This window comes from Corvus moneduloides, chromosome 12 (genome assembly GCF_009650955.1).
Source record: "Corvus moneduloides isolate bCorMon1 chromosome 12, bCorMon1.pri, whole genome shotgun sequence".
NCBI classification, from domain to species: Eukaryota; Metazoa; Chordata; class Aves; order Passeriformes; family Corvidae; genus Corvus; species Corvus moneduloides.
In genome coordinates, this window is record NC_045487.1 from 13608571 (window position 1) to 13630885 (window position 22315).

Consider the following 22315-nt stretch of genomic DNA (forward strand, 5'->3'; position numbering starts at 1 on the left):
AGGAGGGGTTTGTTTTTAGCAGTCCATTAAAACCACCAGAATGCCCCCGTGCTGGACGTTCCCGGCCTCTCTGCGAGAGGCCACTTTGCGGGCTCTTTCATTTTTTAAAACACAATTCCGAGCCCTTGTGACAGCCCCCGCGCGGCCCCGCCGGCGCGGAGCCTGCGGATGCCGCGGTGCCCGATCCTCGCTGCCAGCGCAGGGGCGCTCCCGCCGCCCGGGCACGGAGGGGCCGCCACGACCGCGGGGCCGCGGCAGCGCCCGGGGCTCTCCAGCTCAGAGAGGCCCGTGCGGCCCTGCGGCGGCTCAGGTGAGAGGCGGCTCTGCCGGGCCGGGGCACGGGAGCGGGGCCGGGGCACGAGAGCGATCCCGGGGGAGCCGCGGAAGGGAAGCGCGGCCTTTGTTCCCGGCCGGGCGCGGGGCAGAGCGCGGCCCGCGGGTGCGCGTGCGCGGGAGGGGGGCGCTGGCGGGAGCGCGCCCGTGGAGCGCGCGCGCGCGGAGGCGGCGGCAGGATCGCTCGGGAGCAGCCGGCGCGTGCCCGCGGCTCAGGGAGCGAGCGAGCGAGGGAGGGAGCGCGCGGTGGGCTCGGGCCGCGCACGGAGCGTCTCGGCCGGAGCGGTGCAGCGCAGTCGGCCCGCACGGAGCCGCCATCGGGGGAGCCAAGGCCGCCTCAGCGGGTCCCGCCCTGCCCGGCGCCCACAGGTGAGCGCTGTGGGGAGCGCGAGGGGCAGCGGGAGCGGCTCGTCCGGCGCGGCCCTCAGCCCCCGCCCGGGCCCCGCCGCCGCCCGCGGGAGGCCCCGGCGCGGCCGCGGGGCGGCCTCGGGACAAGGCCCCGGCGCGGCCTAAGCGCGGCCCGGGCAGGCGGTGTTGTGTGGCGGCCGCGGCTCGGGGGAGCGGGGCGCGGCGGGGCCTGCGGGGAGCGGCGGCCCCGAGCCCTTCCGCCGGGCTATTGTGTGCAGGCGGAGGCGGTGGCCCGGCCCGGGTCTGCGCCGCCCGGCCCGGGGCTGCCCCTTTGTGGGCTCGGCCTCGGCCCCGCCGCGCTTTGTGCTCGGGGAGCGCCGCGGGCTCGGCGCGGCCCGAGGAGGCGGCCTGGCCCCTGCGAGCTCCCGGTGGGCCCGGCCGCTGCAGGAACGGGCCGCCGGGGTAAATGGGCCGCTGGGTGCCCCTCGCTGACGTTCCCGGGAGGGCTGCTGTCTCTTACCTAATCCCGTGAGAGCAAAGAGGGAGGGAGATTCTTGCTCATGCTACGGCTTCCCCGTAAAAATTGAAAGGCTGAAGACCATCATGCTTTCCCCTTCTCCACGGTTTAAAAGGACGGGAGACAACAGCGTTTGTAGTGAAAGGCAAAGCATCCTAAGTATTTCTTCAGGAGAAGAACCAAGTTTCTTTTCCGGTGGCGAGCTGGTGGCACTTTTATGCTCATATTAATACAATATTTCTCCAATATTCTCTTTGCACCCTCTTTTTCAACCAGCGTGGGTGAATATTGCCTTGTCTCTGTAATGAGCAGTCTACTCATAGTGCAAATAAATAGATAAAGTGATTTAATTTGTTTAACGTGGCAGACGAGTGTCTTTTAGGAAGCTCATAGCTAATTGGACTAGGTCATGAAGGACGTGGGATATTCCACGCTCGGGACATAGTTTCAGTTGTCTGTTTATCTCCCTTCTAAACTGAGACTAGCACGGTGCATTCCAGAGGGGGAGGGAAAATGGAAGGGACTCTTCTCAACCCTCGTTTAATCAAGCTGGTCTGCATGATGACTTGAGGTATTGGAGTATAGGTACACTAATACAGAGGGTTTTAGGATAAAGCATGGCTCTCTGGACTAGTAATTAGTTGCAGAAAATAACTTTGGGGAGTATACCTAAAGTAAAAATTGAGTGCTAAAAATTATGGTAATTTCGGTGGAAACTGATGTTCTTAAATAGCTTTAGCCCTTTTCACTGCAGTGAAAAATCATAGAGAAAAGCACAATGATAAGACCTCTCCATCAGTGATACAGTTTTAGAAATCTGTTGTGACCCAAGAATTCTGAACCTGATGGAACAAAGGGCATTTTTGACCTGAAAATGCATGTCCAGATGAAGTAGCTTAACTGTTACTATGTCATTTCTATTGATAAGGTTTTAATGCTGTAGTCTAATTAGACTGTAGTAGAGGAGCTAGCTCAGAAATTCAGTGGCTCCAGCTAAGTAGGTGTGAACTAAGGAAAGTAAATACTTTAAATAACATGAGTACTTTTCATAGTTAGGTTTGAGTAGAGTTGCTGCTCTTTGCTTAGTGTGAATTGAGAAAGAAATCCTACTTAAGTGTCAGACACCTGCTTCTAATGTGAAAAAGGGGAGCATGAGCATGTTCATGTGAAAAGCAACTCTTTGGTCTGAAAATTCAAAGAAATCAAGTAGGACAGGTTTATGAACGATGGTCTTCAGAGGAAACGTTCTGGAAGACTATGTGTGCAAGTGCTATTAGAAATATGATGTTCTTAACTTTAAGTTAGAATCACTTTGCTTTATTTTTCTTCTGTAATAGTGCTTGTAGTCTTGCAATTGTCATCTTTAAAAGCTGGACTGAGTTTTGCCAAATGGATTATTAGTGTCTTTTTTGCTTTAGCAATTATCTTATTTTTAGGAGCTAAACTAAAGCAGAGTAGTCAAGGTAAATCAATTATATTTTGAACTCCTGACATATCAAGAACTCAGTTCTGCAGTTGTAGCGCATGTAGCCAGTCTGCAGAAAGCCAAAGTGTGCACTGTGTTTGCAGCTGCTGACTGGTTACCTGAAGTCCTGGTCAGTGCTGTTGGTGCTACCTACTGCAGAAAGCAGCAGCAGTGAAATGAGGATGCTGCCAGGCTCTAGTTCATCTCCACCATCACGTGGTGTCTGAAGCTTAGGATCTCAGCTCCAAAGTTTACAGTCTTAAACGTCATGAACATTGTAGATGCAGATTTTTTTTTTCTGGATTTTTTTGCTTTTCTGTTGCTTTGATTTTTGAAGGGAAATCAGCTTTAAAAGTGAAAACTAATTGTGATTGAAAAAATAGTAAGAGGTTTTTGTTTGGTTGGTTTTTTTTTTACTTTGACAAAATACACAACAGAGACGTATTGTTGCCTTAATAAAATGTTTTCAGTAACAAGAACGTTTCATTAATAAGAAAAATTTGTTGTAAGTGGATTATTCTTTTTCAAAGTGTACGTACTGTTCCCTTCCTAAACGTTCCATGTCATGATAAAAATGCAATTTTGATGTGTGTTTTCTGTGTACAGTATCACATTGTGGACTAGAAATTGGGAGATACACGTAGATACTGTGTTGTTACCATGAGCTGTTACTTCAGGTTTATCTGAGATTTCGCTGTTAGCACTTAAATGCATGTAAGCAAAGATCTTCCTAAGTTAGTGACTTGGGGTTGTTTGATATCATGCCAGGGTATGTTCAGCTGTTAATTGTACAAGGGAGTAAAGGAAGACAAACCCCAGCATTAATGCCCCATTTAATAGTCTTTAAGTTTTATGGCACTAGAGAGAGAGATTCTAATTCTGATCCAAACTGCATTCCACGTTTCTGTAATGCCCAGGACAACTATTAAAAATATATGCCTGAGTGACTGTATAAAATGGTGATTCTTTGTGTTATCATAGGAATAATGAGAGATTTGGTTACTAATTCCACAGTACTTTAATCAGATAAAGTGGTAGATAATTACAGCTAACCAAATGGTCCATTTCTGATTTTGACTTGTTTTTCTTTATAGAAGCTGAATATGAAAAGTGAGGTTGGCTGTGTTTTCAGGGAGGAAGTAAAATGTTACCTAAATGATAAAATCTGTATTTGTTCTCTTGCACCTGGAAACGAATTATAAAATTACAATGGATATATTCTAGGGCAGTTGATATAAGAAGAGCAGTAAATTGCTCTACAGACAGTTGCTGACCTTTTCCTTTTTGGTTTGCCTTATCCAGAAACACATTTTGATCTTTTTTTGTAACAATTGATGACTTTGCTGGACATGAAGAAAAACAAGGAGAGCGTAATGATAACTTTGGCTGCTTAAAAAATTACTCATCCACTCCTTAAAAGTGAAAGAGAAGTTCTTTAAAGTGTGGTTTGTGTGGCTGGGGCGGTTTAAGCCCAACTGGCAGCTCAGTACCATGCAGCATCTCTCTCATTTCCCCACCTGCGGGATCAAGGATAGAATTGCAAGAGTAAAAGTGAAAAAAACTTGTGGATTGAGATAAAGACAGTGTAATAGGTAAACAAAGAGCTGGACGCACAAGCAAAGCAAACCAAGGAATTCTTTCACCACTTCCCATGGGTGTTCAGCCATCCCCAGCAAAGCAGGCCTCCATCCTGCTTGGTGGTTACTTGGGGAGACAAATGCCATCACTCCAAACATCCCCCCAGCTTTACATGCTGAGCATGATGCCAGATGGTCTAGAATATCCCTTTGGTCAGCTGGGGGCACCTGTCCCGGCTGTGTCCCCTCCCAGTGTGTTATTTACCCCCAGCCTCCCCACTGCTGGCGTGGTGTGAGAAGCAGGAAAGGCCATGACTCTGTGCAAGTGCTGCTCAGCAATAGCAAAACCATCTCTATTTATCAACACTGCTTCCAGCACAAGCCCAAAACACAGCCCTGTCCCAGCCACTGCAAAGAAAATGAACTCTACCCAAAGCAAAACCAGCACAGTGGCATGAAGTCTTTAAGTATTTTAAGGTTCTTTTCTAGAATTCTTGCACAGGGTACTGAACAGAGCAAAAAGTAATTTAGTCTTTAAAGAAAGACCACAGTCACTTTTCAAGGTTTATTTTTTTAGTCAAGGAGGAGCATTTAAAATGCCACACTTTTAAGAGTTACTTTCAAATACATGTTCAAATGAAGTATGTCAAAGTAAAATTGTTTGTTAAAGTTGGCTGATATGTGGATTGTCCAAAGGTTTTAACTGGAGTAGGAGTATTTTAAAACAATTTGGTGTTAAACAGGAGGAAGGAAAGCTTGAAAATAAATTGCTTAAAAATGTCTAGACGTGGTGTCTAGCTTAGAAATGTACATGAGTTGAAAGGTTTATCCTTGTTGTTTTTGTTTGCTCTGTGTTGCAGATCTTTCATAAGGGAAAGTTACATGTCTTCTATATTTTACAAGGGGGGGACAACTGCAATACAAGGTTCCTAAGTTGTTTTGTAAATCTTGGTACAAGTTGCTTCATGCTGAAATGTGATGTAGGTATTAATTTGAAGTGGGGTTTAAAAGTTATTTTTTTCCTATGATTCTTTTAAAAGTCAGCGTTATTCTGAAAATATGTGGTTAGTTGTTGTTAACACGTCAGTGTTAGGAAAGGAGAAATAATAGAAGATGTAGCACTGCACAGGCTGTGGCACATCCAAGGTACAGTGTCTGTTGGGCTGCCAGTGTTGCAGTGTTGTTGCCACCAGCGTGAATGTGAAACGGAGCAGTTTCAGTCCCACGTTCAGTTGAAAACTCCCCACCTGTGAGGAGAGGGTAACTTCCCCGGTTCCCTTCCCAGGGCAGCTTGCAGCATGGAACCGGGAGGTTCAGCACTGCTGCAGGAGGTGTCACCTCCATCACTGTGGGTGATGTTAGGGCAGGCTTAGAGCTAAAAAAGGATGGCCAAGGCCCTCCATTGCCTCTTGGGTTTGGTGGCTTCCTGGGGTGCCAGGGGAAGTGCTAGGTACTTGTGCAAGACTGGTCTTGTTGAATACATTACCTGAAAGAGAAAGAAAACCAGTGGGTAAAAAGCAGACAGCACAACCACTCATTTTGGTGGCAGCCTGCTTTTGTTTGTTGCAGAAATGGTGGAATCACACTCCAGCATCCTCTGTGTGTGTGCCTGGTGTCATGGAGCCTGTATCTGGTGGGTCATTCTTCGTGCTATAGATAAACCATTTTCTTGTAGTGGTATGTGAAAGCTCTTAAGAAATACTGTAGCTGAGCAGTTTTCTTAGAAATGCTATTAAAATATTTAAGAACCTTTAAAACATGGCATGTTAGTACTTTTAAAGGTAATGACCTTAACTTGTTTCTGTAAAAATGGACTCTGATTTTTTTTTTTTTTTTGGAAACCTCATTACCTTCTGTCTTTTTTTTTTTTTTTTTTAAATCAACATGGGTCTGCTACAGTTTTGTATTTTAATCTTCCTAAATTACCTAATGTTGTTTTGGGAATCATGTGTTAAACATGCTTTGATATGCATTTTTGTGTTGATACGTATATGACTCCACTTTAAGGTATAAAACAGAAACTTCTCATGTTTAACTAAAGCTAGTTTATAAATTCCTCTAAAGTGGATCTTGGCCTATATTTGAGCCTTAAGTGTTGCTCCTTTCTGTTTCACAAGGTGCATGTACAGTTGTCTTGTAAAAGTTGTGAAAATGCTCTGCTCAACGAATATTTTTGTTTCTGAATGTTTATTTTTAAATGTATATGCACATGTATTTATATAAAAGTCTTTAGAGTCACAAAATGACTTTCATTCACAGGAATTTTCCCCCTTTTTGTCATGAAGGCATCAACACAGTTGGGAGTTAGTGTAGGGTTCATCTCTCTGTGGCTGATATCTGTGTGATTGCACAAGTGCATTAAGGATGTAATTTGGAGACTAGTTGCACAGGTGTGACTGGGGAATCATTTGGCTGGCAGATGTTGATGGTGTACTGTGGAATTTTAGTGTGGCTTTGTGCGGGGTCACGTCTAATTATTAGAAAGGAAATTTTACAGATAAAAAATAAGCATTCCATAATAGAAGCTGAGATGGACATTCTTCCAAAACAGCACCTGTAAAGCAGTAATTTTAAGAGCGCTTTTGTGTCTATTAAAACCAGCTGCTAACCTATAACAGTTTCGTTTTAAAATAAGGTGTTCTGTTTAAGCAAAAGTTGTTCTTCCTTCTACAATAATAATTCTTCCATAGACGTACACGTGCTCATCTACTAATGGAGTTGAGTGTAGGGAAAAAGATGATGTCATTGGAGGCTGTTCTTTAATGTGCATATGAAGAAGTAGGCTTAAGGTTGCCTATGAAACATTAAATTTTTTATTTCCTGTTTTTTGAATGCTCGATTCTCCAACCTATTCTATTTTTGTAATACTCATGTAAAAGAAAAAGGTTAAAAAGTACTGAATTTTACAGCTGTGCTTTAGACAGTGATTCATGGCTAAGATTTGATGTTTGAGATTCAGCACTGCAAGAGACTCAAGTTTTGATTTTGAATACGTAACAGAAGAGAGGACAATATTTTGCAGAGAAAGTGATAGGTCTTGAATTTAGAAAGTGCAGATAAAGAGAACATGAAGTAGCAGAAAGATATGTCTACTCCTGTCATTTCCAAACCATTTATAGTATCTTGTGTTTTAATTTCTGCTGTAGACTCAGGTCTGTCTTCAGAGTGATTATGATAGAATTTTAATTTTGTATGCCATGAAGCAATTCCCAAGCAATACAAATAAGTGAAATAGTGCGTGCATTTTACTTGGCATTTGAGATGTACCTGATCAGAATTTAATGGCAATAAAAGAACATGTAGTCCTCTTGCCCAAGAGCTTTCTTTTTCTGCTGAACTTAAATCACTTGCTTGAAAATCTGGGTACTTGGAGCTTCACAAAGAAGGCTGAGAGATTTTTTTTTTGGTAATACAAGGATCCCTCTAAAGAAAGGTGACTTGACTTTTCATAAAGTTGGGAAGACCTTCAGATGAGATACAATAGAAGTAGTGAGAAGGTTGTTGCCAATGTCTCCATAATTTGTCTCCTGTGTACAAAATACTGGGACGAGTAAAGGGCAGTTATCCATATGTGAGCAGGAGTTTTAATGTAAACAGTGATTGAAGTCTGATGATTGCTGACTATAAAAACTGAGATGTTAAATAATTTAACAGTGTCTTTTAGTGTTTAATGATACTTAGTTATTACTAACCTGAAGTAAATTTGAATAGGGCCTCACAGGGTTAACTTCGTATCCTTATCAAGTCATTTCATTCCATTTTGCATTAATGTGTGAGACTCACAGCTACTTGTGGTAGTTTAAAACCTGTAAAAGGCAGGGAAGTACTTGCCTTTTATGACTCAGAAGCTCATGACAAAACAGGAACTAACCCCAGGTCCCCCCTGCCCCAGACTTTTGCTCTAGCACCACTAATCGTGGGTTTGGGTGGCTTTTTTTTTTTTTAAGGTTTCAAGGAATGCTCAGTCTTTTCATGCAACATGGTGGTCTGTGATGTCAGCAGCTCCACCCATTTCTGGTGTCTGCTCAGGTTGAACACTTGGAGACTGCTCTTGTTTGTGAGCTAAAGCTACATTTTAAACCTGAGGGTTTGATGAGAAGCTGTGGAACTGTTGCTCTCTGCAGCAGTGTAACCACGCTTGGCTGCAGAGTTTTCAGTAGCCGCATTTGAGAATTTGATTAACATTTTAATAATGATTTAAAAATATTTATTATTGTGGCAATTGAATCCTCATGCAACAGTATTACAGAAGTAGTTGATTCAGAATTGATGAGTGGGGAAAAGTTAAGTCACTGAAATAAAACAGAATAGGTTTTAACGAAGGCACACGGGCTTCAAAGAATAGGTTCTAGAAACAAAAGGTATGCAGAAAATGTGAGTTTAAGGAATTGAAGTACTGAAAAGTGTGAAACCATCAGAAATGCAAATCCCATTGTAATTTTGTACTTCTTTTACTAAGGTCTTACACTGCTTAGAGTCTAAGTTTAGTGCTTTCTGATTTCTATCTGTGGTATATCAACAAAATACAAAAACCTGTGGCCCACCTCAGATTTCCACAGCTTTCCTTTTGAATTAGTATGCATAGTAGGAAAAATTTACTTCCAAAATGCAGAAATTTCCATTTTAAAAATGCAGACTCGATCTTTTACTTTTAAATGTTGTGTGTTTTATTCTCCTTGTGGTGTGTGTCTGTGATAAAGACATTCTCTTTACTAGACATTCTTCTAAATGTTCTTGTTTTCGAAGATTAAAATAATTTTTAAAAAACCTCCGGATTTGTAAAAACTCACTCAGATTGATTAGAGATTCTGTGTAGTTTAGTACTAGAAGTTCTGAAAAATTAATAATTTCTGAGGAGTTAAGAGTTAGGCTTCCAGTGCCACTAACGTGTTATGTGATGCTGGAGGTATTTATGTGTAGGATCCATACCTGACATACCTTGTGGCACCAAGGTCTGTACTCTGGAATAAGTATCTTGATTCTCCAAGCCCTCCCCTACATATTTGCTCTCCTGAGTTTAGATTGCCATACTTTACAGAGGCTCTACTGTCATCAAGACTGCGTACAGGAATACAGAACAAATGAAGAATCCCAAGAACAAATGATTATTTAAAATGGAAATACATATGAACCTAAGCAATGAACAAGATGCAAATATCTTTATAAAAGTAGTCAATGGATGTCATCCTGTCCTGACTTCCTACAGAGGGGCTTTCTGTGTCCCAGTCGTCTCCTGTAGGGCAGTCTTTATTTGTAGGTCTCCTTGATTAGGTCTGGTTATTTTGATGGTCTGCTCCCTACTACTGTTAAGTTATGCAGGAAAATATTTAACATAAAATAGGTCTTGAATTTGAATTGGAATAGGTATCACAGAAAGACTTTGTAAGTGAAGACACATCAAAGTACAGGTACTTCTTTTGGTTAAGCCTGACTGAATTAAGGTAGGTGCTTCCATGCCACACCCTCCTCCCCGTGTCTGCCACAGACACAGGAATGGTGATGCAATATTGCGTGGCAATTACAGCATGCACTGAAGAGTATAGGGTTTGCAAAATCAGACTGAGGAAAGACACAGCCCCCAAATTGTCTCACGTGGTAGGATTTGCTGTTAATGTTTACAGAGGGGGTTGGTTATTTTTTTTCCTTTTTCCTTTTTTTTTAAATACTAATGGAGTGTAACTGTATATAGAGCCCATCTATGATGCCTTGCAGAACAATTGAGTGTTTCCTGTTTAGATACTTCTGAATGGCAGTATGTGTTAGAGCATGAAAAATAACTTGCTTTTCTCTTTGCTGCTGCTGCTGTTACTAATTCACTCTGTAGCTGATCCTTCTGTATGCCTGCTTTACTTTTTGTTCCAGCTTTGTATGTCTAGAACTTTAAAAAACGTAGTTGTCTCCCTGTGTCTGTAGATATTACTGGGTTGAATTGTTGGAGGATGATTCTGATGCAGCTCAGTTCAGTGTGCACTGTGCGCAGTGTACAGAAACTAGCTATTACTAAAAATAAAAATATTTTCCCTGTTACTTAGTTTGCATAGAGTTATCTGTATTTTCATATGAAGGTTTTTTTTATTTTCTTAGATTCTGTGGTTTCTGCCATTGTAATTTCGAGACCTGTGCCCAGACCACAGCAGGCTGCAGACAGGCATGCTCCATTTGGTACCTTAGAAGGCTCCTGGGGTATAGGTGCTGGTTTGGGTCCATCCCATGGTTTATGGTGCTGCAGGGTGAGGGCAGGTCTGGGTGTCCTGTGGTAAGGAGGGCTCTGGCAATTGGCTGCCTGCTGATCCTGCCACTGGGGATACAGAGCTGGGGAACGAAGGGAAGAGAAGGCTCTTGTCAGACAGCACCACCAGGTGCAGTGCAGGAGTGTGAAGGATACAACCTGGAGCAGTGTTTCTCTGTCACCATCTTCACACCTTTCTGCTAGGTGGGATTTGGCAGTGTCACAGCAAGATAAGTTACTTGCTTGTTTTTAAAAAGGAAAAAAATGGTCACGTCCAATTTGGAAGTGGTCCATGATCTTTTTAATGCAAGTGTTTGGTTTTGATTTGTATTTAAAGAGTGATTTTTCTCTGTATTTTTGTTTAGCTGTGTATAGTTTCACTAGCTAGTTTGTGGCTTTATTCCCTTTTATTACATTAGATTACCAAATACCAATAATTTTTATTTTGTTGCTTATACCAATTTATTTAATGTATTACTACATTTTCTTTTTTCACAGTGGCATTTGATTAGTTGGTTTTAATATAGCTTACATTTTCAGGAATTTCCTTGATAGTTCCTGTAGCTTTTGCTTTCTGTCCTCCTTCCTTTTCCTTCCAAGCTCAAAAGACAGGGAGAGATAAATGTCCTGTTTTGGTTTATAATTTGTATGTGGTCTAAATTTACAAGGAAACCTGCTTTCTAATTTAATTCTGCATATAAGATGTGAAAGCTGGCATGTTCTCCAACTATAGAGTACAGAGTAAGTGGTCCAAACTCATGTTTTGGCTATTGATCAGACATTTTTAGTTTTCCTTTGGAACAGAATTTGGGGGTTTATCAGGTATTTTCTTAGAGCTTTGCTCCTCAGTGTGTCTTTCTTCACGAGGTTGGCGTACCGTAGCACATGGTCTCCAGTATTCTGTGCAAAGTTGGATGTTGAATCACTGACTGGAGTACAGGTTATTCACTTGTTGGAATTGATGAAGTTCTTTGTTGCATTTAAAATTGAACGCTTCAGTCACAGTAGTTGGTTACTAATGTGATTTTGATGTGGTCATTGTATGTCTTCTATAGGACACTGTTCCTTCTTAATTTTACATCATAAAGTTGTTGGAAAGAAAATCTTGAATAGCTAGGAAACAAACCTCTCCTGGGTTGATGTTAAGTGTTCCAGCATATCTTGACAGGAGAAATGGTGAGTGGTAGTGATGAGGCAGAAGTCAAACAGCACTGGCCAGACTCAAGGTTTTGCGATCAGTTAGAAATAGGTCGCTCTAGTTTGGTGGGTGTAACAGTATTGATGGTGTTTACATGGTTGTATTTGTGCGTGCATGTGCCACACATTGTGTGCTGAACTCGGAGAAGGTCTGGATGGGCACTGCCATGGCTCCATTGGTGATTGTGTGGGGTATGAGGGAACCACATGTGAGACGCATCAGAAACATGGGGCATCAAGGACTGGGGTCTCACTGCAGTGGTGGCCACAAAGACAATTCTATGGTTATACAAGTACATTGAGATTTCACTCATGATTGGGAAGTGGGGTTGGTAGGGAATGTCTTGAGGTGCAAGAAAAAAGTTACCTGCAGTTTCAGGAAGAGTGGGTCACTGCAAGGTAGTGGGAAATGCTCTAATTGTGTATGAAAAAGAGATGAACTGGACAGATCACATTTTGGCAAAGGAAATCATCATGTGTCTTGCCTCAATTTTGTGTATTTATTTTGGTCTCATTTTATAATATTTTATTACATTGGATTGATCTAGCTTTTGCTTGTTATGCAGGAAAAGAGAAGCCTTGAGGTGTCTGAAATAACATAGCATAGTTAAGGGCACCAAAGAAAACAGTGTCTGGAAGGGTTGGAAAAAATCGTAATTCATTAGTCAAAAACAGAGTGTATAGAGACTAAGTTGTATTATATAGTTGATTAATAATTTATGTCATGAACTGTCTTCTAAAACTTCTGAAGTAGGCCAACAGGTCCAGAGGCTGTGTCTGAGCAGGGGTGCTCATGTCTGTCCAGGCCTGCATTTGATCCTAACTATGCCAGGCCCTTGGGATGCAACATCTCCCAAGAACTGGGAAAGAGGAACTGAAAGACTGCAAAAGGCAAAAAACCTTGGGCCCTAAAATGCCTTTTAAATGAAATAGAAATAAAAAATACTAGTTTCTTTAAAAATATGGGTAATTTTTTCTGATATATTTTATGTTTAATGAGTATTTTCAACCTTTCATTTAGCTTTTGGGTTTTGACATTCTTTGGCTTGCATCACACCTTGAAAAAAGTTAACTTGTCAGTGTTTTTCACAACTTCATCCTGTTCTCATTTCCAGTGTTCTCTAACAGTCCTGTGTGTAAAAAAGCCTTATTCTCAAATACGATTGTACAGTTGAAAAAAATTGAAAGATTTTCTATTCTTTGTTGGTGTCTGTTATACATCAAGAGTGCATTTTGAATGGAAGTCCCTGAACTCAGTTAGTTTTGAAATGTTATAGAAAAAACACTTTATTGCATCACATACAGACAATGGGGATAAATAAATTTTTTTCTGTCCTTTTCTTGCTCTCTTATGAGACTTTTTCCCTTCCAGCCATTAAGATGACTGTACGGAACTTTTATGTGGGTTTTTTCCCCCAAACTAATATTCAGTTACCCTTTCAAAAGCTAACTAAAATGTTAAACTCAAGTCTAATCTATTTGATATGGGTGAAGATGTGAGAGAAGATGTGATATTTGATACGAGAAAAGTGGATGGTGCTAGGTTGAATTTGTCAAAGGTGCCCTGTATTCCAGTGAAGCGCAAATGTGATTTCTAGAATGTGTCTGGAGCTAACACCTCGGTAAGGTGAGAAGCTGAAACAGTATCAGTCTAGTCCTACTTACTGTTGTTAATTCTCTGGCACATGAGGTACACCATCTTTTTCAACTTCTGGAAACTGCTTTCCATATGCCCGTGCCTCAGCAGAGCTTTTTAAACAGTGGATTGGTTGTGCCTTCCCATTCTCACAGTATTTTGGTTCTGTGTCCGGGTCCCAAAGGCTTTGTCCCTGAGGTCTCCTCAGCGCAGCAAAGCACACGTGCAGTAGTAGCGGTAACCTGTCCAATGGCCCGTGGGTGTGCTTTGGGGACACTGCCACGGGAGGGGCAGCCTAGGGCATGTTTCACACACCTCAGAACACACTCCTAGTTTCTCAGAAGCTGTTTCTGTGCAGTTTTTCTTCAGCTTTTCTGTTCTGCTTGAAAGTTTTCTTGACTCTTACCTGGTGGGATGCTGTATATTTGCACGTTTGGGGGTGAGACTGAAGGAAGGCTTGTATCGAATGGGCAGTTTTTGTTCATAGTGATCGGGCATTATTTGCACGTGTTACAGTGCTGATACAAGTCTTCCTTGAAAAGGACTTGGGTTTCAAATAGTAGGAAAGCATTTTTTTTAAATAATTTTCTTTACAGATGCTGTAGCCTTACTTTTTATGTTACCACAACAGTTTATCTCAGTGTGGTGTTCTTTTGCCTCCACTGAAACTTGTACTTACTTCCATGATCGTCATTACATCAGCGTTCCTTAATGTCTAAGCTTTTCTGAGCTAAATGTGTTGACTTGGTTTCCAACTGCTTTATCTTTTAACTGTCCTAATTCTTTTTTAATAGTCCAAGTAGGTAATCAAATATGCCACATTGTTCTAGTTCTGTTGTTCATTTCTTTTCCTTGAGATTATGCTTTTGCTTAATTGAATAATCTTTATACAAATGGAGAAAATTCCCGTTGAATAGGACTTTATAGATCCACAGTGAAAAAAGCTCATCTGAGGAATATCCTTGAAATAGGAGGAAGTGATTTTCATGTATCAGGAGAGTTTTGAATGGAATCTATAGCTTTTTAAAAGCAGTTATTTCGGGGGAAGCGGGGCGCTTTCCCCGTGCGCACGTGTGAGGCACGGCCGGCTGCTCCTCCGGATTGCGGGCATGCGGCGGGAGCTGCGTGTGCGGGGGCCGGCCGTGCCGGGCCGGGGCGCTGCCGGCGGGAGGGGCCGGATCCCGGTTCCATGGTGGGGCGGGGCCGCATCCCGGTTCCGCGGGAAGGGCAGGGCCGGTTCCCGGTTCCACGGGCGGGGCCGGGTCGGCCCCTCCCCCGGAGGCGGGCGGGGCGGGGCCGTCCCGGACCGGCAGTGGCGGGGGAAGCTCGGGGAACCATTTTGGGGCGCGGGGCCGGAGCGCGGCCGCACATGGGGGCGGTGGGCCCCGCCCGAGGCGGTGACATCCGGGCGCGGCGCGGGGCCCGCCGTGGGTCGCGGGGGCTTCCAGCGTGGTCACTGCCCGGCCTGTGCCCCTCGCACCCAGAGCCCGTCTGTGCTGCGCGGACACGCCATGAGCTCCTCCGCGCCCCATGACGGGCAGATCTGCCTCCAGCGGGCCGTATTCCTGGAAGGGCGTCTGGTCTGCGTGCTTGCCGGGGAGTAAAACCTGCAAGGGGAAAGGTAGCGCCGTTTAAATTGCTTTATGCACAGTAGTTAAAGCTGGGCTTGTAGGAGCTGTTAAGTCGTGTCCCGCGAGAGATCTCGGTAGCCTGTGCGTGTCACCTTCCCCAGAACAGTGTCGAGAATGCTTTTAGCAACAGGTCGCTGCGTTCTGATGTTACCAAGAACAGTTTTCCTTGATTTAGAACTAGGAAGTCTTAAGATGCGTTTTCCTCTTTTCACTGTTCCTGTTGGTTAAATTTTTTCAAATACGTACAGTCTTTTTGATAATTGGAGTTAAAGGAACTTGAAAATGACACCTTAGCGTTCCTTAGTTTGTCGCTGTTGCTTAGAGACTTGTTCCTAGTGTGTGCAAATAAAGACAATGTAATAGCAAATATTGCATATAGGGGGTTTTACCTGTAGTAAGGGGTTTGTAACTAAAAATATCTTTAAACTTTATTTCCAGTTCTGTAGCTGGTGTTCCTTGGTTTGTAATTGTATAGTTTTTATAGTTTGGTGGTTTACATGTATTCCACTGTTAAAACCTTTACTTGTGATTAACTTGTAACTTTTGTGATAGCCACGAAAGATGTATTATTCATCTTTGTGTTAACAAGAGTGATGAAAATGTAGGCTTTGGGCACGTTTAGGCTTGGTAAATTACAGTTTGTAGCCTTATCCAGTTTCTTTCTTGCATGCTGATCTCAGTGGTCTGGTTCAGAGATTCCTGCTCGTTTTCATTCCCTGCTCCTGTGAGTGTTGTGGAAGGTGTGTGTGAAGGCTGCTCACACAGGAGTGCTGGTAACACAGTTCTGTTCTCCAGTGCTTCCATAGCTTAGAAAGCTCAAGTGGGAAGTGGCATCTGTGTGCAAGGTCTTTCACAGAGTTTGTAGGTTGCTTCATTTAACTGTTGCACGGGCTCAGTGAGGTGTAATTAAAGACAGCAGAGCTCACCCAGCTCGTCAGGCTGCCCAGGGAACTGGTCTGACGCAGTGGTTTTCACCAGCGTTATCTGCAGGTTACAGGGGATCCCTGGATCAGGATGCATAGGGTCAGGCAAGAGGAAGCACACACAGACTTTTTTGAAACGTGTGTGTTTGCAATATTTAAAGGGAAACACTTTCAGAATTTTACATATAAATATTCTTGTGATTGCCAAGCTTTTCCCGAGTGAACAGTGTGATCAGCATTGGTTCTCCTGTCCGATGGTTTGTTCTGGAGCACAGAACTGGAGGGTGCCCCCCATGTGCAGGTGCTGGGGACACAGAGCAGTGCAGTTGGCAGAGGCCTTGCTGCTCGAATCCCCTCAGTGGTGCAGCATCACTTCCCCAGGACACATGCTTGATTTGTCACAGACACCCTAAACTTCTCATCTAAGCTGGAATGCCTCACAGTGGGAAGATGCAGCCAAAAGACACAAACATTCTTGTCATATCTCTACGGTATCAGTTATGGCCCAGCACTGAAAACTGCTGCGTGGGGCTTTTTCCCAAGGATGGGAATTGGGTATTTCTAGACCACCAAGCCTGTGATGGAGTAAGACCGTTTGGTGGGCTGAGAAAATGCTGTCAGTGGGCTTGTGAGATTCATAAAATCAGTGACTGAATATCAAATCTTAGACACTCATGCTTTTCTAGCTCTGGGGAGAGGTACTTCTGTAGAGGAATTTGGACGTGTCTGTCATTACTTTTTGAATGTCAAGGACTAAGTCATTTTGGAAGTTGGAATCTCGTAGTTCCTCTGCTTTGTGCCCTGAACAGTGCATGTCTTGCAAAAGCATGCACAGTATGCTGCTCTGAGCTGTCTGGTCCAAGTATGAGTAAGTTTGTGGGTGAAATGATGCTAAATATGGGAAGCTTGCCTATTGCCTAATATTCCCATGTCAAATAGCAAGGAGATTAAAGATGAGGTTTATTTTGAGAGCTTTATACGTACGTGACAGTTCCAGAGCTGGTTGTACTTGCAGAGAGGCACTTAGGGTGGCTGAGAATTGTACTGTGTAACAGAAGCCAATTTTGGATAGCATTTTATTTAACTGCCCTTTACCTACAAAGGTATGGTTTATTTTTTCAAAACTGTGTTTATTTTTTCAGATAGTGCTCGTAATTCCTTCTGCACAAGAAGGAGGACAGTTAGGAGTGCAGGAAAACATAACATGTTAAGAAATATGGTACTTGTTCCACATTTGTGGAATGCTTTGAGTAAGCTGTTTGGTCGGACAGCTGTCACCTTTGTCTGGGGACATTGGAAAGGACAGAACTTCAGTGGGAGCTCCACTGAACATAGAACTTCATCAAGAGAGCCTTTCCAAGAGACTGTAAATGCCTCAGTATTTCCGTGGTAAAATGAATTCTCAAATTCAACAAGTGAAGTTTGAATTTTTAGTCTTATTTGGGAAATTAAATAAAATAATTGCTTTGGGGTTTTTTTCTGGTAACCTCACAAACGGTTTTGGTTCAGAAAGCTGAAGTAGTGGATGTGCTTTACGAGCTGTGGGCCTCAGTAGCAGAGTAATGAAAATGAAGAGTCACTGTCCTATCCTGGGAAAAAAGCAGGGTATAGTAATTGTCTGTGTTTTTCAGCTTTTAAAAAAAAAATTATACTGTAAACATGATTACTGAGAACGTCATTATCCAGAAGATAGTTTTTTTCATCAAAAATGCCTCGTTTCTCATACACAGCAGCTTAGAATTGTTCTATACACAGAGTTGATACACAGAAGTGATCTGCATGAAGCATTTCATAACTGCAATTTCAAAAAAACAAACCAGCAATAAAAAACTTACTATTTTTAGTCTTTCTTTACTCCTCTCCCTTGCAGCTTCCAGTAGGTAAATTCCACTTCAGAACAATGAGCAGAACTTCCTCACTTGTTCAGTTTCCATGTCGTGCAAGTGTACATATGCATACAGCTGATCTACTCATAAGATATATGCAGTTTGTATTACATGGGGGGTTTTTTTGCTTTCATTTGTATCTTATTTTCTCTTGAAGCTTCTTTGTAAGTCAAGAAATCCTGTGTGCAGAGGCAATGAAACATGGTTAGATCTGAATTGTTTTTCCTCTGTTCTGTTGCAGAAATGAGCCGTCAGACCGCTACAGCACTACCCACGGGTACTTCCAAGTGCACGCCATCACAGAGGGTGCCTGCGCTGACGGGCACCACAGCTTCCAACAATGACTTGGCCAGTCTCTTTGAGTGTCCTGTGTGCTTTGACTATGTGCTGCCACCGATTCTGCAATGTCAGAGTGGCCATCTGGTCTGTAGCAACTGTCGCCCCAAACTCACGTGCTGCCCCACTTGCCGAGGCCCGCTGGGCTCCATCCGTAACCTGGCTATGGAGAAAGTTGCCAATTCCGTACTCTTCCCATGTAAATATGCCTCTTCTGGCTGCGAGATAACTTTGCCACACACAGAAAAAGCAGACCATGAGGAGCTGTGTGAGTTTAGGCCTTACTCCTGTCCCTGTCCCGGTGCTTCATGTAAATGGCAAGGCTCTCTGGATGCTGTAATGCCACACCTGATGCATCAGCATAAGTCAATTACAACGCTGCAGGGAGAAGATATAGTGTTCCTGGCCACGGACATTAATCTTCCTGGTGCTGTTGACTGGGTTATGATGCAGTCTTGTTTTGGCTTTCATTTCATGCTAGTGTTGGAGAAACAGGAAAAATATGATGGTCACCAGCAGTTCTTTGCAATTGTACAGCTGATAGGAACACGCAAGCAAGCAGAAAACTTTGCTTATCGACTCGAGCTAAATGGGCATAGGCGGCGATTGACTTGGGAAGCAACTCCTCGATCCATTCATGAGGGAATTGCAACAGCCATTATGAATAGTGACTGTCTAGTCTTTGACACCAGCATTGCACAGCTCTTTGCAGAAAATGGCAATTTAGGCATCAACGTAACTATATCCATGTGTTGAAATGGCAATCAAACCTCTTCAGGCCAGTGTTTAAAACCGTTGCATTTAATTTAGCAGAAATAGGGTAACCATCTTTGACTGTCAGACAAATTATTTGGTAGATGGAGGGTAGACATAAATGAAGGTAAATAAAAGGAAAGGCTGTTAAATTACAGGAAGCAGTTGCATGTAGTAACTAATATATTTAAAATAAGTCAACAGTAAACCACTGAATATATATATACACCCAAAATGGGCATCTTTTGTATTAAGAATTGATTCTACAGGAAATGTTGTAAAATAATTCTAAAAACTTGTTTGTAGATTGATTGTACTGTTGAAAAGGATACTGTTTCGTGTTTTTGTTTGTGTTTTTTTCCTCCCCTTTTGACTGACAAGCCATGTTGAGCGGTCTGGTCTCTGGCCGCTGCTTCCCTTCCTCCTCCCCACCCCCCCTTTGTAAGTCACTACATAGTATTGCTGCTGTTTGTGTATATTTTTTGTGTATTTGCTAATTTTTATTAACTTCTAGTTTTTCATTAAATAAATATGACTTTCTTTTCTGTAATTCAGGTTTTTCTCTTTTTTGTATCTTTTTAAAATTAATTACAGGTGTCATCTTTTGATATGCATAATTGCTATGGTAAAACTTATATTTCTGTATGTTTGGTAAATTTTGTCTCTTTCCAGTAGTCAATTCATTGGTGATACTGTTCTTAATTGAGCTATTTGTGAATGTACTGAACTCGAAAGGAGTGCTTATGTTCAAAGATGTCAGGAAAGACAGCTCCTTTAAAAACAGGTCTAGATGTTGTTGTACTTTGAGTTATCTTCTAACAAAAGTGAACAATTATTAAGAACTTTCCGAATTAAAAAAAAAAAATTCACATTTCAAATTTAGAGATGCTTAGAAATTTGATTGCATCCTTGTATTTGTTGGTTTGCAGTACAAAGAAAGTCTTGTATTACACAGTATTTGTAATTATAAAAGCAGACCATTTGTTTAAAAAAAAAAAGGCAGTCAGAGTGAGATGTTTTCAGTCTTTTTATATTTGTCATTAAAAGATTACCTGGCAAATGAAAAAAAACAGCCAACTTCTGCTTTTTGCTTTAGCTCAAAGTTTGACACATTGATGCTCTTGCTCAGTTTCTTGTCTTCATGTCTTTTGGTTGTTACTAAAGTAACTGTCTGGAACTGACTTTTGTATATCATTTTGGTGACATGATCCACATGACAATGCAGATAAATAAATCTCTTCCAGGTGTGACTGACCAGCCCTAAAGGCTTTGGAAGGATACTGGGCTGTATGTGCAAACCTGAACCATGAATGTAAACGGGATTTGTGTTACAAAACAGACACAGACGAGCAGGGGCAAAGCTGTTCCATCTTGAGCTGTTGGAAGGAGATCTTTGTCAAACCGAGTGGTAGTGGATGTGTTGGGGAGTTGGTCTGGCTATTAACTACTTTTGTAACACATTAAAATACAGTTTATTTCCTGTGCACTGTCTTAACCTTCTTATCAGAAGTTGATCTGTTAAGACAACTCTAGTTCTTATTTTTGATGCATGATGAGGTAAGTAGTTCTACAGGTAAGGAACATAAAATCCATTGGGCTGGATTATTATACTACAGAAATAGCTTCATGTAATAAAAGTTTCACTCTTAAAATTTGATACTTAGGCTGTTTGAACTGTGCACAGATGTAATTTAAAAGATGTACTGGTACCTTGTGGCAGTAGATAAATGCTTCCGAAACTCGTTGCAATCTAGCATTTTTTTCCTTTTGAATATACAGCCAACTGTTTGCAGTTTTCTAAATTCAGTAATTATTCTCACCTAATTAAGCTTGTCTGCATTTACCTCTAGTTTGTCTTTAACAGAAAGTTGGCTAAATACCCTTTTTAGAGGAGCTCACATCTCCCTTGCTCGCTGGTGCCTGGCTGGCTGGGCTATTCCAGCTCTGGTTTTGTTTAGGGAACATAGTGGAGAAGCTGTGTGGAGCCTCTGACCCTGCCCTGAGAGGCTGGGGCTGTGTGGGGCTGGTCACTGCTGCTGCTTCTGTTTGGGAGGGTTCAGCTTGGGCCATGTCCCCAGGAGCACTGTCTCCCTTGAACCCTTGTGCTGAGCTGCAGTGATTCGACTGAGGTGCAGTGGGCTGAAGGTCAGGGCTGTGCTCTGGAAGGGGCCTTCAGGAAGGGCCTTTGCAGTGAGCTGTAGAAAGCTGCCTGGTGTGCTCAGACAGGTTGGTTCATGTTTCACAGAGGACAAGATCTGTAGCATAACTACTGTATGCTGACTTACTGTAATGTAAATTAGTATTGCTCCATTTGGTGTTAAATAATTGTATAAAACCTTTGCTATCCATCATCAGATGGAATGATGAAATTACCCTTCGGCCCAGATCCTCAAAAGTATTAGAAGCCTAATTCAGTGGATCTCCTCTAAAGAGTGTGAGGATCTGGTAAGTCAACTACACTGTTATATGTGAAAAAAGAAACCATGCTAGAAATCTGTACAGTTTACTACCTTATCTAAAATAAACGCTGTATTAAAGCCTGGTATTGTCTTAACATTAGCTATTTATTTTAGAAAGTGTTGTTTTACTTTGCTGTATTGGGAAAGGAGTATTCAATTTGTCTCGAAAAGATGAAAAGCAGTAGATTTTGCATTTGTCTGCTAGCACTACCTCTGTGGTTTTTCATTGCCCTTTAAAAAAAAAAAAAAAAAAGCCTTAAAATGTTTGACAAACGTGGATGTAAATATTTTGGTTCTGTTGTGACAGTTCCTGCTAGCTCTTGTTTGCAGTAGTGCTTTAAAATTAAAGCAGGTGAATGGTTTTGTATTGCTGCCTGTCCTGTTGTTTTATCCAATCTGTTCCAAGCTGCTGTGATTAAAGCAGGAATTGCACATGTGGGATAGTTACTCTCTGTAGCAGTTTAGAGTGTTGATGGAAAGGAGCTACCCACTGCTTTACCTTTGATAAGCTTTGGCTATCTTGGGGTATTTTTCTGAGGGACACAATTTAACCTCAGGTCCATGTAACTGTTCGAATGTTCCTAAGCAGATGATCCCCAGTGTATTGCCATCCCTTCAGAAGTTCTGTACTGCTCTGGCTCACTGCTGCACAGGATTAGTCTGCTCAGTGAAAGCAAAACAAAAGGCACCAACATGTGGCTGTAGTGTCTGCTGTAATGGATAATGCTTATGTTTTCTTCAAAAAAAATCTCAACACAGTAACAGAACATCTTCAGCTCTGGCAGCAGGGACAGGAAAGGCTGGCAGTAAATGCCTGGTATTATCTTCAGAATGGCATTACACCCCCTCACTTTCAGGTGGAGACCATGGAGACAAGGCTTAGGAATTGGAGTGATGTGTCAGACAGAAAGTCATCCTTTAACTTTTCTGGGGAGCAGCTCCCTCTTTTGCTGTGGTGGAAACTTTTTTTTAGTTGTCTTCATTCTCTTTAAAAAAAACGCAGATTTGTTTTGTCCATGTGTAAA

General features: G+C 42.4%; 1 protein-coding gene across 4 annotated transcripts; it reads left to right on the forward strand.

Annotated features, from left to right (window-relative positions):
* The first annotated feature begins 202 nt into the window (after positions 1 to 202).
* Positions 203 to 21657, forward strand: SIAH1 (siah E3 ubiquitin protein ligase 1). Of its 4 annotated transcripts, none has more exons than XM_032122274.1 (2): positions 203 to 310; positions 17984 to 21657. In XM_032122274.1, exon 2 carries the CDS (start codon positions 17986 to 17988, stop codon positions 18832 to 18834), a length of 849 nt encoding a protein of 282 aa, XP_031978165.1. In that variant the 5' UTR covers positions 203 to 310; positions 17984 to 17985; the 3' UTR covers positions 18835 to 21657. The 4 variants fall into 4 exon arrangements, with proteins under 4 accessions (XP_031978165.1, XP_031978168.1, XP_031978169.1 ...); XM_032122277.1 differs by lacking the exon at positions 203 to 310 and adding an exon at positions 509 to 702; XM_032122278.1 differs by lacking the exon at positions 203 to 310 and adding an exon at positions 13270 to 13293.
* Positions 21658 to 22315: the final 658 nt, after the last annotated feature.